Below are 15,737 nucleotides of genomic sequence, written 5' to 3'. Positions count from 1 at the left end.
CTTTCAATCATTTCCATAGTCTGCTTGTATGCCAGTAGTAAAATTTTAATTGCTGTAGTTTTTATACTAAGTTTTGACATTGGAATTGTGAATCTTCTAAGCTTGTTCTTTTTCAATATTGTTTTGGTTATTTGGGGTCACTTGCAGTTTTATATAATTTTTAGGATTGGTTTTTCTATTTTGCAAAAAAAAAAAAAAAAGCCAATGGAATTTTGAATCTGTAAACTGAGTAGCACCATTTTAACAATAGTAAGATTTTCTAATCTATAAACACAAATGGCTGTTTGAAATATTAATTTTCAGTTTATAGCACCTTTATTTCCTTGGTTAAATTTATTCCTATTTTATTTTTGTATGTTATTGTAAGTGGAATTGTTTTAATTTCCTTTACAGACGCTCACTGCTGGTGTATAGAAAAATGTTTTAAGTGTTGGTAATGTACCTGATAACTTTGCTTAATTCATTCATTAGCTCCAGTAGGTTTGTGTGTGCATTCTGTGGAATTTTCTATACATAGAATCATGTAACTTAAAATAGAAATAGTTTCACTTCTTCCTTTCCAAGTTAGATGGCTTTTATTTGTCTTGCCTAATTGCTCTAGCACAAGTGCTTCTAGCACAATGCTGAATAGCGGTAATCTGAATCTACTGTCTACCTGGTATTGTTCCAAATATTGTGAAACTGAATTTTCACATCACTCTGTCCCACAACGCATCTCAGTGCTCCACCTAGAGTACAAGTAGATACTGTCATGCTTGGGAAGGGCACAGTGTGCCTGTTGTGGCAATTTACCTACTGCCTGGCTAGATGCTCAGAATGAGGCAGATTCTGGACAAAACAGACACAAAGTCTAACTGAAAGCTAAGCTCCAGATTTGGTAACTAAGTAATTGGTAGAATCATGTCTCATATCCAGTTCTGCTGATTATGGTTAGTATTCTGTCTTAAATTAGTAATTGTGTCTAAGCTACAAAATAAAACCTTAATAAAAATTTCATTAAAAAAAGGCACAGGAATTACTTCAGTATATCAGTTTTAAGCATGAAAATCTCTTTTCCAAGAATAGTCATGGATATTGCTTAATAGAGCTTAATAGAACAAAAGAATTCAAGAATAAAATTTGGGCTATTTACAATACACTGGAAAGAAATGTTATGTAGATGACTTTAAAAAAATTTCAGAAACCCAACCGTAGTTTTATCATCTACTAAGAGACACTACCAAATGTGAAAACACAGAAAAGAAACATAAGGTTTGGAAAAGGTAGACTTTTAATAACTGCTTTTATCACCAGGTTAAGTCATGCAGTTACAAAGTAGTTAGAAATTTCTGAAAGGATATTATTGTTTAAAAAAAAAAAAAAAAAGCTCATTCTTACATAAATAACATCTAGTACTTCATTGGGACACTACTGTTTAAAAAAGGCCCTGGCCAAATAACTCCAAACAAAACACTCAACCGAATGTTTCTAGCCCACTGTTAATGATGCTGTGTGCAGGACACAGTCAGGCTGAGTGGGGGCCATTGGCAATGCTCAGAGCCACCAGCCAGACTCCAAACAGGGAGACCACGTGTTTTTTTTTTCTGGGACACTCTACTTGAATTATTGTTCAATTAGTCTACACAATAGCTCTTCAAAAGAGAAGAACAATTAATTAACATGATAAGGAGGTTACTGCATTCTTTGGACTATATGTCATAATTAGTAAATTCGAACAGTCTTAACAAAAATAGCCTCCATCATTTGCAGGTAATTCTCCATTGGGCATCTTATATTTGCTGGACAACAATACATGATTGATAAGCTATAAATGATACTGTTTTATGTTATAAAAATACTAGCTTTTTTCCATTTATGTTTATAGGCATTCACTGTTTCAAAGTTAGGCTTGTTAAGTGATTAAAGGCAATTTTATTACAGCAGCATGTATTTATTTTATTCTAAAAGAATAAAATGCATAAAGAGAAATAGCTTTTGTTTGCAACTTGTAAAATGGAGTTAATTTGCTGATGTAAAATACCAATAACTCACTTAAGGACCATGCTACCTTATGAAAATGCCACACATCTGCTTCTTAAATGTGTCAAAGTCACAGCATGTCTCAGACTTGTCCACAGCTAAAGCAGCAAGCAACTGACTATTCTTGGACAATAGGTGCTTTCTGGGCCACAGCTTTCACCGTGTTGGGAAACAGCCATGGAGCAAGGCAGCACAGCCAGATGGAAGAGACATTTTATTTAAAGGCAAAGTACCCAAATGGCTCTCTGGAATAGGTAATTTCTACTTTCACACTTATCCATTTACACATGATCCCCTAACCTTAATTTTCTTTCTTCTTAAGGGGCTGATTTGGATTGGCTTGTTGAGAATGGTGTCCATTATCTAATAAGTCATGAGAGAGAGATTTCTGTGGTTACATGTAAACTCGTGATAGGTCTGCGGATGAAGAGGTGAAAAGGGTAGTGAAGAAGTCAGCCACAATCCATCTATGTGAAGGTTACACCAGCTTCATTGTACACCTTGAAGACTTTCTCAATGGCGTTGACATAGGCAGCCGTTCTCAGGTCCAATCCCAGGTTATACTTCATGGCAGTGCGCATGATTTGCTGCAACAGGAGAGAGGCGATGAAGACCACTCTGACTCTAACAGCCACAAACTCACAGGTAACATATGGGCCTATGACAAGTTACCCTGCTCCATTTCAGTGCAGGACTAGGCCAGCCAAAGAGAACTACTCACGCAGTAGGACACTCAAGAGTTTTAGACACCAGCTCTCTGAGCTCTTGTACATCCTGTTTTCTGGATTAAGTTCACTTGTTACACTGTGTTATCATTTAAAAGAAAAAAGAATGCGGTGACAAAAATAGGTGGTGATAGCTACTTTGTGCTCTTTTAAGGAGTGAATTTATGGCATGCCAATTATATAATCACTGAGAAATTAACAGTCAACAACATACTGAAGAGCCTGAAAACACTGCTCATCATTTAAGACTGAAGAGGCATGCATTTTGCTATATGCAAACAAGGAACATGTAAACAGATGGCTATTTCTGTCACTACACATACAGTCTGGCAGCTGAGATGACATACTTGAGCTTCATTTCATGTAACTAGCACAAACACAAACAGCTCTGCACACTTACCCTGGCAGAACGCTCCATAGTGTAAGCTAAGCCAGAATGCACGATGTCTTTCTCAGATGCACCCTATTAGGAAAAAGAACATAAATTTAACAAAGCTGCACAAAAACATGCTTCATATCTAAGAGTGCAAAGGATTCTTAAGGCAATATATAGCCAGGAAGAATTGTTTAGTCTTTCAGTAAAGACATACTTAATTTCTGTACAGTATCATGATAACTATTAAGTAGTTGCATTTTAATGAAAATTTAGTTTTGCTTCTGACAGCCTACAATACTCATAAGATCACAGTAATACAACCAACACAGAAAAATATGGACCAAGAAATTAACATATTAACAGTCAACAACATACTGAAGAGCGTGAGGCATGCTATTTTTAGAGCCAGGATATAACCTAGGGCTTTTGACCACCAAACTCAGCTAATGTTTTTCCTATGCCAATTATCTCTATAAGTCAATTTGTTTTACTAGGTTCCTCTTAGTATCTAATTTGTTTGGGATAATGTCTAAAACTTTAGGACAATCAATTATCACTAAGTCTCCCAGTATGTTTTATGTAGCTATAAAACACATATGCTAGATAAAAACTTAAAAGTGGGTAATCAGTGAAAAATTATCTAGGCTGAACTTCATCCAGGTAATACTCTATTCAATTAAGAAACCTATTTCTTTTTTTAAATAAAGATTTATTGTATTTATTTATGCATACAAGAACTGGGTACGTGTAGGCCAGAGGTGCAAGGGGTGAGAGGATTCACCAGAGAGAGTGGGCAGCAGAACAGGCGGATCTACTGAAATACACTGCTGAGGGGAGCAGTGGGTGAGACAGGAGAGGTCTGCTGCGCCATGTGGGTCAAGGGATGGATAGCTTGATAGTGTTGAGACTTTAACCCCTGCACCACCAGGGAGGCCTGAAAGACCATATTTCTATGACACTTGTATTTTTTTTTAAAGATTTATTTTATCTATGCATACAAGAACTGGGGTACAGGCCAGAGGTGCGGGGGGTCGGGGAGAAGGTGAGAGGATTCACCAGAGACAGAGTGGGGAACAGAACAGGCAGATCTACTGAAATACACTACTGAGGGGAGGAGCGGTGAGACAGGAGAGATTTGCTGCGCCATGTGGGTAGCTCCCCGGCTGGGGATTGAACTCATGCTGCAGTGGCTGTTATCTCAACTCCTGCGCCACTAGGGAGGCTCGACACTTGCATGAATTAAGAATTAAACCTTGTTTTATTCTATCAAGTTAAAAAGAAGGAAAAAAAGTTTTGCTTTATTGATGGAATACTGCTGCTTCGTTCATTTGATCACTCACCCAACATTTATTGAGTACCTCCTATGTGCCAGGCTCTTTCCCAGCACTGGGGATACAGCAGAAAACAAAACAATGGAAATTCTTTCTCACAATTTATATTCTAGTGGAAGGAGACAGCATATACACAGATTTAAGATCCTGTTTTAAAATTTTGAATTTTAGATAGAGAAGTGTTTCAGGGATAAAGCTTTCCCATGTAAAGAGGGTGAGATAACAAGAAAAGGAATGACTAGTGAAGTACAAAGAAAATCACAGAACTGTGGTGCCCTGAAAGTTAGAAACAGGGCCTCCCTGGTGGCACAGGGCATTAAGACACAGCCTATGAAGCCGTCCGCAGCCACTGCAGCATGAGTTCGAGCTACCCACATGGCATAGCAGACCTCACCTCTCCTGACTCGTCCACTGCTCCTCTCAGCAGTGTATTTCAGTCGGTCTACCTGTTCTGTTCCCCACTGTGTCTCTGGTGAATCCTCACACCCCCACACCTCTGGCCTGTGCCCCTGATCTTGTATGCATAAATAAATCAAACTTAAAATACGAGTAGGTCCAGTATGAAAGAAGAATTAGAAGCAGAGTATACAAAATGAACAATGATATAAAAAAAATTAAAAACAAAACCAAACCAAACCAGTATACACAACTCTTGAGGTTTGCTATAAGGGAAATAAAAAATACAACACAAATAAAACGGGAAGGAAAACTGGGATTAAGATTTATTTTTTTTCTAAAAGATAATAGGACTGACTGAGTAGAAGACATGATATAGGAGAGGGGGGAAGATCTGCTGAGCAGTACATTTGGGAATTGGAAAACAAGCCATCTAATGACCAGAACAAGCCTGGGGCTTATTTAAAGCAGAGCTGATCTATATCAAAAGGAGAGATGACACAGGACAGTACAGGTACCAGGAACCACGGAACGTGGACGTTGTCTGAATGCTTCAGTTTTCCTCTGGGTAGATTATCAGATCATGAGCTGGAGTGCAGGAGAGTGAGGAGAAGTTATTTGATCAATCAAGAGAATGAGAGAGGAATGGAACTAGGAAAAGTAGAATGATTGCTGGGTGGCCCTGAGAGCCTACTTGAGGTTAGTGGTCAGAATTTCAGGAGCCAGCTATGGGGGTATAGGCACGGAGAGGGTAGAGTTGGATTTCATCAGGGTTAAGGAGTTAAGGAAGCAAAACAAGACCAGGAGTGACTGTAGTGATGGAACATGGAATTTAAGTTAGACGACGAGAGAAGTGAGGACATCAGGGGATGAGAGGGACTAAAGTTAGTCAGTAAAGGACAAAGGTCATTTACAGTATCTGCCTTCCTAACCAACTGGCTGTCTTCTTTCTGTACTCCCTCCTCTCAGTTTCAATCTGAATGAAAGCTATGGGTCTAGACATGTGTCGGGACATGGGGTGACCACAGAGAGAAGTAAGAAGTCCATCTAAGAGCAGCAACAGAAGCTGATGAATTCAGCTACTTGTGATGGAAGGAGGTATGAATTTCTGGCACAAGGAGGGTGACAATCAGAGATGTGGTGATACTTAAACTCAGGATGGGTCAGGGCACTCCCGACAGAGACCAGAACTAAGAGACATGGTTCTGAGAAAGAGGAAGGTTTATTTAGGGAATAATCCAGAGTACAGAAATGATCTTTTCTTCTTCAAAACAAAACCCTAACTCTTCCCCATGTTGAAATATAGTCTTCAATTATTTCTCATGACTGAATCTTTAAGAAAAAATATAATTACTTAGCTATTTCTCTGCCATATATATACATTAGATTATTTAACCAAATCAATTTAAAAAAGTGACTGTACATATAGTTCCAATTTCATCATCATACATGGAGACATTCTATTCCTTCAGAAGTATTTTCTTAGGATAAATTCTTACAGGGCACAATATTATAGTGTCAAGTTTAAGAGCAGGAACATAACTTCAGAATTCTCAGAGCTTCACTGATGTGCACCGTCATCGGAATAGAGGTACAGCAGCCTTACCACAGACATTCTGAGTATAGAATTCATTAATTATTTGTGCTAGTTTAGTGCATTAAAGAAAGTTTATTTTAATCTGTATTTCTTTTAACAGCAAGGCAAAACTATGTTTCTAGGCCTACTTCTTCTGACTTTGTTGTTCATGTCTTCTGGCACTTGCTGTTTAGGAGTTCTTTTTGTGATATGCATTATTAATATACTCTGTCAGTGATATGCATTATTAATATACTGTCAGTAATCAACACAAAATACCTTTTAAAATCGGTTCTTTAACTCTCTAACTCTCTTATTTGTGTTCACACAGCAAAGTCAATTTTTCATATATCTAATGTTTACTTTTCGATCCCATTTCTGAAACTTAAGAATTAAAACATAATAATGCTTCACAATTATGTTAGACTCACTTGTTGAGTCACCTGTGTTGCGAAAGTATCAAAAGCAGAACCATCAATTATTTATTTTAAGCTAGAACGCTAGTCCAATTTTAGAACATAACAAAAGAAGGTACAAGCACACACAGGTCTTATAATTACTGTCATGTTGACTACTACCCCTCAACTCAAATCAATATACCTGGTCTGAGACTACAGACAGCAGGCAATGTGTGCAAAATACAACTCAGTTATGGGCTCACTCACCGATATTCTGTCTTGGAACTCTGCTGTGGGTACGACAGGGATAGTTCCACCATGCTTTCCAAATTTTCTTTCCAAACTTTCTTGAACAGACACTATAAAAAACAAGAGATCAAAATAAGACACTGCTAGGAAAAAAAATGAAGCAGAACCAAAAGAAGCCCTGAAACATATATTCATAGGACACAGGCCAAGAAGGAACTTCAGAAAAAAACCTTTGACACCAAAGGCATAAAACAGTTAATCATTTAAAACTCAGTTAAAAGAAATAAAGCAATTTGCCAAATTCCTATATAAACATGAATTTAGGTCACTGCTCAGTTTCCATAACACCCATTACCAGGGTTTTTCCTTGGCTCTTTCAAAAAGAAATTGCTCAGGGAAAAAGAAAAGGAAATAGATGGAACACTTTACCCAGATTCTCAGTGGGCTGAGTAAGAAGCTCAGCTGGAGGTCTTGGTCTTATTTCAACTTGACGATAAATTCTACTGCTAAATCTGCAGCCTACTCTAGTCAAAGAAAACCAGTTTTCTCATCAGAAGACTCAAACTTCTTGACAATAGGTAGGTCTTTCTTTATTAAGAGCAACCACAGATAGAAGTGGATGAGTATCAACAGTAGCTCATGATTTAAAATTATACTCCTTATATTACTAAGCTGAACATTATGTTTTGGGAACATTACATCAAAGAATATCTGACTACAAATAATGTGAGTGTTAATCTATTGAACACCCATAAAGAAATTCTACATTTTTGGTCTAGGTCTCATTAGACAGAATCAGTATGTTGTTGTGAGATTAAATTCTCTAGGATTACAACCTTTTAAATATAAGGTGTTTTTTTCTTTTTTTTAAGCTGGCCTAAAGATAATTTTTGGAAAACAGCTCATCAGAACTTACTAAGCAAGTGGTAGTTAGAATCTCTTTCATATTTGAAGGTTAAACGGCCATAGCTGACATGATTTAGGTTCTTTAGCCACTCGAAGTAAGACACTGTCACTCCTCCAGCATTCAGATAGAGATCCTACGCACAAAAAGTTACACAAAGACATCAAAAGGTGAGAAGACAATGGTTTTAATAAGCGCTTACAATGACTATAAGATTTAATTTTTAAAGCAGATTACTCTTCAAACTCTCTGATGGTTTAGAAACTCTGTATTTATACTTAAGCAACCCCCTTCCCAACCTATCTGAAGTTTTTTCAATTCAGAAAAAATTCTGGGGCAATTTATTTGTCAATAAGCATTTAATCAACTTTGTTAGTGCCTCTTCTTCACCAAAAAAGTTCTCAAATAACACTGCTTGCCCACTAACCACTAGATAAGATTGTCCACAGGATGTCTTACCAGAAAATTAATACTCCCTCTTCATTACCGGAGGGCACTCTATCTTAGTTAGATTGAAGATAAGTGTTCTCAGCCATGTGGCTTTTTCAAATGTATCCCAAGTCCACATTATCTTCCAATTTCCAATAACCTTTGGTATAGACCCCATTCTTATTCTTTGAAAATGTTGAATACATATTCCTTATCATAGCTTTCCGAGTAAAGCAGCAAGGGACACTTGAAATGCATTAGGTTAGAAATCACAGAATATCTTAGAGTTTAATTTAGAATAGTAATTATAGCACAATACACATTTATATAAATGAATTCTTAAAAAGACTAACTACAATACACACCATGGAGTGTGGTACTGCTACCACAAGAAAAGATGAAATATAGTCACTGTTAACTAAATGGTGGGAATTTCAGAGAATTATATATGTAACAAATTAAGTCAGAACAATAAAAAAATACCGGATATTTACATAGCACATAATATGACAACATAAAACACTTGGAGAAACTAGCGGACATCAATAAATATCTTAGGACTCTGAGTTTAAGTGGGAGGGAAAGGGACCAAGGGATACAAGGGATGGTGGTGGTGGGGAATGAAAAGACCAGGTACATACTGAAGAGTCTGAAGTTGGAAAAAAAAACTCAGGTCTACCCACACTTTGACTGCATTTTTTTTTTAATTTTTAAAAATTTCAAATATTATTTATTTATGCGTAGAAGTACTGCATATGCCAGAGATGCAGAGAGGGTGAGAGGATTCACCAGAGATGGAGTGGGGAGCAGAAAAAGAACAGGTGGATTTACTGAAATACTCTGCTGAGGGGAACAGTTGGCCAAAGAGGAGAGGTCTGCTGTGCCATATGTGGGTTAGCTTCCTGGCCAGTGACTGAACTCAGGCCATAGCGGTCTTAGTGCTGAGACTTAATCCTTAGACAACGAGGGAGGCCCAAGTGCATCTTCGTAAGTAAAATAAAGATTAAAAATTTCACTATAATTTGGAAAACTAACACCTCTTTGCACCAATTCCCTGCAAAAGGCAATTATGATTTCAAGTACACATAAAACCTGGCAAACATGGATGACTTACTGGAATAACCATAATGTTCCTCTCTAGGAAAATCTTATCAGCTTCTGGAGTTGTTGGTCCATTGGCACCTTCAGCAATGATCTGCAAAAGAATGAGGAACATACAAAAATGTCAGTAACATTGTCAAACCTCTTCCATGGAATCTGAGAGACGTGTATATATATATGAGCATGGAGTTCTGGGGAGAAGCACACATCTGGTTAAAATTAAATTAATAAGGGTTATTTTTCTCAATTCCACACTGATAAGGTTAACCAGGTCTCCATCATGCTCTCACCTTGGCTTTGACCCTGGGTGCATTGGACTTGGTCAGCTGCTTCTCGCTTGCAGCAGGAATCAATATGTCACATTCAGCCTCCAAAATGTTACCTTCGTAAGGCTTGGCCTTGGGGAAGCCCATGATTGATCCATGTTGCTGGAATTGATGGAAAATTAGGATTAATGACTTCAGCAGAACTTAAATGTTTATATCCATAATATGGAGACTTGGTATCCATAACATGGAGACTCATTTGTCAAAAGCTTTTAAAGTTACACTTCCAAAAATAAGCAAGGGAAATAATATTGTTAAAATTTACTTTAATTTACAATATTCAGGGCAAACAGTCCAGACATTAGATTAACATACCAATTTGTAGTCTTCCAGTTCTTTTGGGTCAATACCATTTGCATTCCATATGCTTCCATCAGATTCACCAACACCAACACATTTAGCACCAAAACGATGTAAATATCTCATAGAATGCAGGCCCACATTACCAAATCCCTGTGAAGAACAATTATATAACTTTGACATAAAAAGCAAAGTTCTAGTATAGAAGATATAAGCAAGTGCCATATTCTCACTAACATACATTCTGTTAGCTTAGAAGCAATTCACAAATCCTTTATCTAAAATGAACTAAATGCTTCTCTTTAACTATATATTTCCATTTTAAGAATGGGGAATCCAGGGGCGGAGCAACATGGCGGCGAGGAGACGCTGCGAGTAAGATCTCCCATTAAAAAAAGTTAATAGGGAGGAAAAGCTGCAGGTCCCAGTGAGAACTGGGACACGGAAGATAAACGGACGACTCCAGCAAACTGCCCGAAGAAGAAAGTTGCCATAAAAGAGGACAAGAAGGGAGGGAAGCGCAGAACCCTGCTCCCCTCCCCCGCCCACAGAGGCGGCACTCTCTGAGCGGCAGAGACGAGGGAAACAACAAACCAAAACGCCCAACAAGAAAAACGGATGCAGCAAGTGGGACTGTGAGTGGAAAGGAACTATTTCAGCCACCACACCCCGTGAACGGGAGCTGAGGCGAACCCTGCAGGATCCACCTCGGAGGTGAGCTCCACGCGCCATTAAAAAGAGAGCCCCGTGTGTGGAGATTTCTGGACCTACTAAACATAGAGCTTCCATATGACCCAGCAACTCCACTCCTAGGTATTTACCCAAAGGACACAGAAACATCAATTCCAAAGAGCACCTGCACCCCTATGTTTATAGCAGCACTGTTTACAATAGCTAAGCTTTGGAAACAACCCAAATGCCCAAAAATAGATGACTGGATCAAGAAGATGTGGTACATATATACCATGGAATATTACTCAGCATTCAAAAAAGATAAACACATGCAATTTGCTGCAACATGGATGGCGCTGGAAGGGATCATGCTCAGCGAAATAAGCCAAAAAGAAAAAGAAAAATACCGGATGGTCTCACTCATAGCAGGAATCTAGAAAACTTAAATAAGGGACCAGGAAAATGAATAACTATAAGAAAGTGAAAATCAAAATCAACAAAAAACTATGAACCAGAGACACTTTTAGGGGGGCGGGGGCGGGAGGGGAGGGATTGGGGTCAGAATGGGGGGCTGCAATTGTATGGGGAATATAACAATAAAATTTATAAAAAAAAAAAAAAAAAAAAAATAAATGTTTGATAAAATTCATCAGTAAAAAAAAAAAAAAAAAAAAAAAAAAGAGAGCCCCGCCCCCCAGGAGGAGACCAGCACCAGCACACAGCCCCGGCCGCCCGGTAAGCTTGCGCGAAAGCGGCGCTCGGATTGCAGCTGCCCAGGCCCCTGTGCCTGCGACCTAGGCTTGCGGGGAGACGGCGGAGGCCCTCCCTGAGTGAGCAGGAACAAGGTGCCCAGGCAGGGGAGCGGGATTCAAAAGGCGCCATTCCCGCGCCACTGATCTGGGCTACAGCCCGCGTCCTGGAACTGAGGGCTTTGGAACTGAGACCCGGGCGGAGGCCCTCCCTGAGTGAGCAGGAACAAGGCGCCCAGGCAGGGGAGCGGGATTCAAAAGGCGCCATTCCCGCGCCACTGATCTGGGCTACAGCCCGCGTCCTGGAACTGAGGGCTTTGGAACTGAGACCCGGGGCACGAAATTAGGGGCGTGGGTTCCCCACGACGATGGGACACAAGGCAGACACAGCACCCCAAAGCCGTTGAGGTGTACCCTACCATCCCCGCTCTGCTCCCTGTCCCACGGGGTGGAAAATCAGCTCCCCAAGGGCTCTAGGAGAGATCTCTGGTGCCACCTAGCGACTTGACCCCAGCACAGGCTACTGAAGGAGCTAGTGGCCAGCTGGGGAGTTAGCCCACACCGGGCCCCTTCTGAACAAGTAGTCTGAGCCCACAGGGAGAGCGAGCACCCACAGCCGGGGCAGACCAGGCGCGCAGAAGAGTGTGCCTGAGACCAGAAGCGCAGGGAGTGTGTCCCACATCACCATTTTAGAACAGGGACATTTCTTCAGTAAAGACTACCTGCAGAAGGCTTCCTCAGGAGCCAGAGGTGAGCGGGGGAAGTTCGCCCACGCCAGACCCCCTCTGGCCTGCAGTCCAAGCCCAGAGGGGAGCAGGAACCCACCGCCGGGGCAGACCAGGGGCACAGGGGAGTGTGTCCCCACATCGGCATTTTAGAACAGGGACCTTTCTCCAGTAAAGGCTGCTTGAAACTGACAGATGACTCCTGGAAGAACCAGAGGGGAACAGAGAAGCCCACCCAAGATGCCGGCAAGTCCCAACAACACAGTGTCCCAACGCATACGGCAAATTAGAAAACAGACAGTAGGGAGGAGAAGAACCACACGCAACCTAGCAACTCTCCAGAGAAAAAGCACACCACAAAAAGAAAGCCAGCCCCCAGATTGCAACGACAATAACTTGGAAGAATTTCTGAGCCTTCCAGAAAGAGAATTTAAAATTGCCGTGATTAAAAAACTGACAGAAGTCATAAAGGAAAACAATGATAAGGGAAAAATAATCAACGATCAGAAGAATGCAATTGAGTCCCTAGAGAGGGAAAACAATGGTCAGAAGAAAGAAATTGAGTCCCTAAAGAGGGAAGTAAAAGAAATGCAGGAGATCAAAGAATTAATGGAAGAACTAAAGAATTCTGGGAAAAGCAATGAAAGCAGAATAGATGAAATGGAAGAACGAATAAGTAATCTTGAAGACACAGAAATAAAAAGAACCAAAACAGAAAAGGAAAGAGAAGTACGAAGGAAAAAGAACGAAGAAAGACTTCGGGAACTATCTGACTCCATGAGGAAAGGAAATATAAGAGTTATAGGAATACCAGAAGGAGAGGAGAGAGATGTAGGAACAGAGAAAATATTCAAAGAGATAATTGAAGAGAACTTCCCAAATGTGAAGAAGGAGCTGAAAATTGATATACAAGAAGCAAGAAGAACACCAAACTTCCACGACGAAAGGAAAAATACAGCAAGACACATAATAGTAAAGCTCCCAAGAATCCAGGACAAGGAAAAAATAATGAAGCTGGCAAGAGGGAAGAAACAGATAACATTCAAAGGAAAACCAATCAGGCTGACATCAGACTTCTCCGAAGAAACACTACGGGCAAGGAGAGAGTGGAGGGACATAGTCAACAGACTCCAAGAAAACAGATGCCAACCAAGAATACTCTATCCCGCAAAGCTCTCCTTCCTCTTTGAAGAAAGAATATGGACCTTCCCAGACAAACAGAAACTCCGGAATTTCATTGCAACTAAACCCCCACTCCAAAAAATACTACAAGGAGTCCTAAAGCCAGAACCTCAGAGCGACGAATAACAATGAAAGAAGGCCAAAAAAAAAAAAAAAAAAAAAAAAGTTATTAAAAGAATAAATAAAATCAAAGGAAAGACAAACACAATGGCAAATACAGATGTTAACATATCAATATTAACTCTAAATGTAAATGGACTAAACTCTTCAATAAAAAGACACAGAGTTGCAGCCTGGATTAAGAAACAAAACCCAACCTTTTGCTGTCTCCAGGAAACACATTTAGCTACAAAAGATAAAAATAGGCTCAAAGTTAAAGGATGGAAAACAATCCTACAAGCAAATGGACCAAAAAAGAAAGCAGGAACAGCTATACTTATATCAGATAAAACAGATTTCAAACTCAAAAAGATAAAAAGAGACCCCAAGGGTCACTACATTATGATCAAGGGGACAATACTTCAAGAAGAAATAACACTCATTAACATATACTCACCAAACGAAGGAGCACCAAAATATATCAGACAACTGTTGTCCTCTCTGAAAACAGACATCAGAGAAAACACATACGTAGTGGGAGACTTCAACACACCACTATCAACAATGGATAGATCAACAAGACAAAAAATAAGTAAAGAAACCAAAGCTCTAAATAAAGACCTAGAGCAATTGGGCTTAACAGACATCTATAGAACACTAAACCCCAAAAAAACGGAGTACACATTTTTCTCAAGCGCACACGGATCATTCTCCAGGATCGATCACATACTGGGGCACAAGACAAACATCAACAGATACACCAAGATTGAAATCATATCAACCATCTTTTCTGACCATGAAGGCATCAAACTAGAAATAAACCATAAAAAGAAGGCAAGGAACTTTCCTACCTCATGGAGATTAAAAACCACACTACTGGAAGACCATTGGACTAATGAGGAGATCAAAGAAGAAATTAAAAAATTTTTTGAATTGAACGACAAGGAGGACACCAATATCCTAAATGTATGGGATGCAGCAAAAGCAGTAATAAGAGGAAAATATATAGCAATAGAAGCTCACATCAAGAAACAAGAAAGAACGCAAAGAAACAACCTAATCTCGAAGCTCAAAGATCTAGAAAAAGAACAACAAAAAAACCCCAAAACCAGTAGAAGAAAAGAAATAATAAAAACCAAAGCAGAAATAAATGAAATTGAAACTAAAAAAACAATCCAAAAGATCAATGAAACCAAGAGCTGGTTCTTTGAAAAAATCAATAAAATAGACAAACCCCTAGCCAGGCTCACAAAGGAAAAAAGGGAGAAAGCACAAATAAACAGGATCATCAATGAAAGAGGAGAAATCACAACGGACACAGCAGAAATCAAAAGAATAATCAGTAACTACTATGAACAGTTATATGGAAACAAGTTTAACAATCTAGAGGAGATGGACAAATTCCTACAACTCTACAATCACCCAAAGCTAGATAAAGAAGAAATAGAACACCTAAACAGACCAATTACAATTAGCGAAATTGAAATGGTAATCAAAAACCTCCCCAAAAACAAAAACAAAAGCCCAGGACCTGATGGATTTACAAATGAATTCTACCAAACATTCAGAGACGAATTAGTGCCTATCCTTCACAAACTCTTCCAAAAAATTGAGAAGGAAGGGACAATACCAAACACGTTCTATGAAGCCAACATTACACTAATACCAAAACCGAACAAGGACAACACAAAAAAGGAAAACTACAGGCCAATCTCCCTAATGAACACTGATGCAAAAATCCTCAATAAAATTTTAGCTATCAGAATCCAACAATGTATCCATAAGATAATTCACCACGACCAAGTTGGATTCATTCCAGGGGCACAAGGATGGTTTAACATCCGAAAATCAATCAACGTTATCCAACACATCAACAAAAAGAAATATAAAAACCATATGATAATATCAATAGATGCTGAGAAAGCTTTCGACAAAGTGCAACACCCATTCATGATAAAAGCCCTTGAAATTCTTGGGATACAAGGAACATACCTCAACATCATAAAGGCCATCTATGACAAGCCAACAGCCAGTATCATTCTCAATGGTGAAAAGCTGAAAGCAATTCCATTAAGATCTGGAACAAGACAAGGATGTCCACTCTCACCATTGCTTTTCAATATAATACTGGAAGTCCTAGCCAGGGCAATAAGACAAGAGAAAGACATCCAAGGAATCCA

General features: G+C 39.3%; 1 protein-coding gene across 1 annotated transcript in view; it reads right to left on the bottom strand.

Annotated features, from left to right (window-relative positions):
- Nucleotides 1-2,486: 2,486 nt before the first annotated feature.
- Nucleotides 2,487-15,737, bottom strand: part of GLUD1 (glutamate dehydrogenase 1) — a gene marked incomplete at both ends in the record, with an annotated part of 35,532 nt that continues 22,281 nt past the window's right edge. The window contains 7 exons of the mRNA XM_084246274.1: nucleotides 2,487-2,606; nucleotides 3,145-3,207; nucleotides 7,089-7,180; nucleotides 7,987-8,110; nucleotides 9,518-9,598; nucleotides 9,795-9,932; nucleotides 10,146-10,283. Coding sequence (XP_084102400.1) covers nucleotides 2,487-2,606; nucleotides 3,145-3,207; nucleotides 7,089-7,180; nucleotides 7,987-8,110; nucleotides 9,518-9,598; nucleotides 9,795-9,932; nucleotides 10,146-10,283 — 756 coding nt within the window. The remainder of the gene's footprint in view (nucleotides 2,607-3,144; nucleotides 3,208-7,088; nucleotides 7,181-7,986; nucleotides 8,111-9,517; nucleotides 9,599-9,794; nucleotides 9,933-10,145; nucleotides 10,284-15,737) is intronic.

Source organism: Talpa europaea, assembly GCF_964194135.1.
Source record: "Talpa europaea genome assembly, chromosome: 10".
NCBI classification, from domain to species: domain Eukaryota; kingdom Metazoa; phylum Chordata; class Mammalia; order Eulipotyphla; family Talpidae; genus Talpa; species Talpa europaea.
This window is presented reverse-complemented; position numbering and strand designations above follow the sequence as displayed.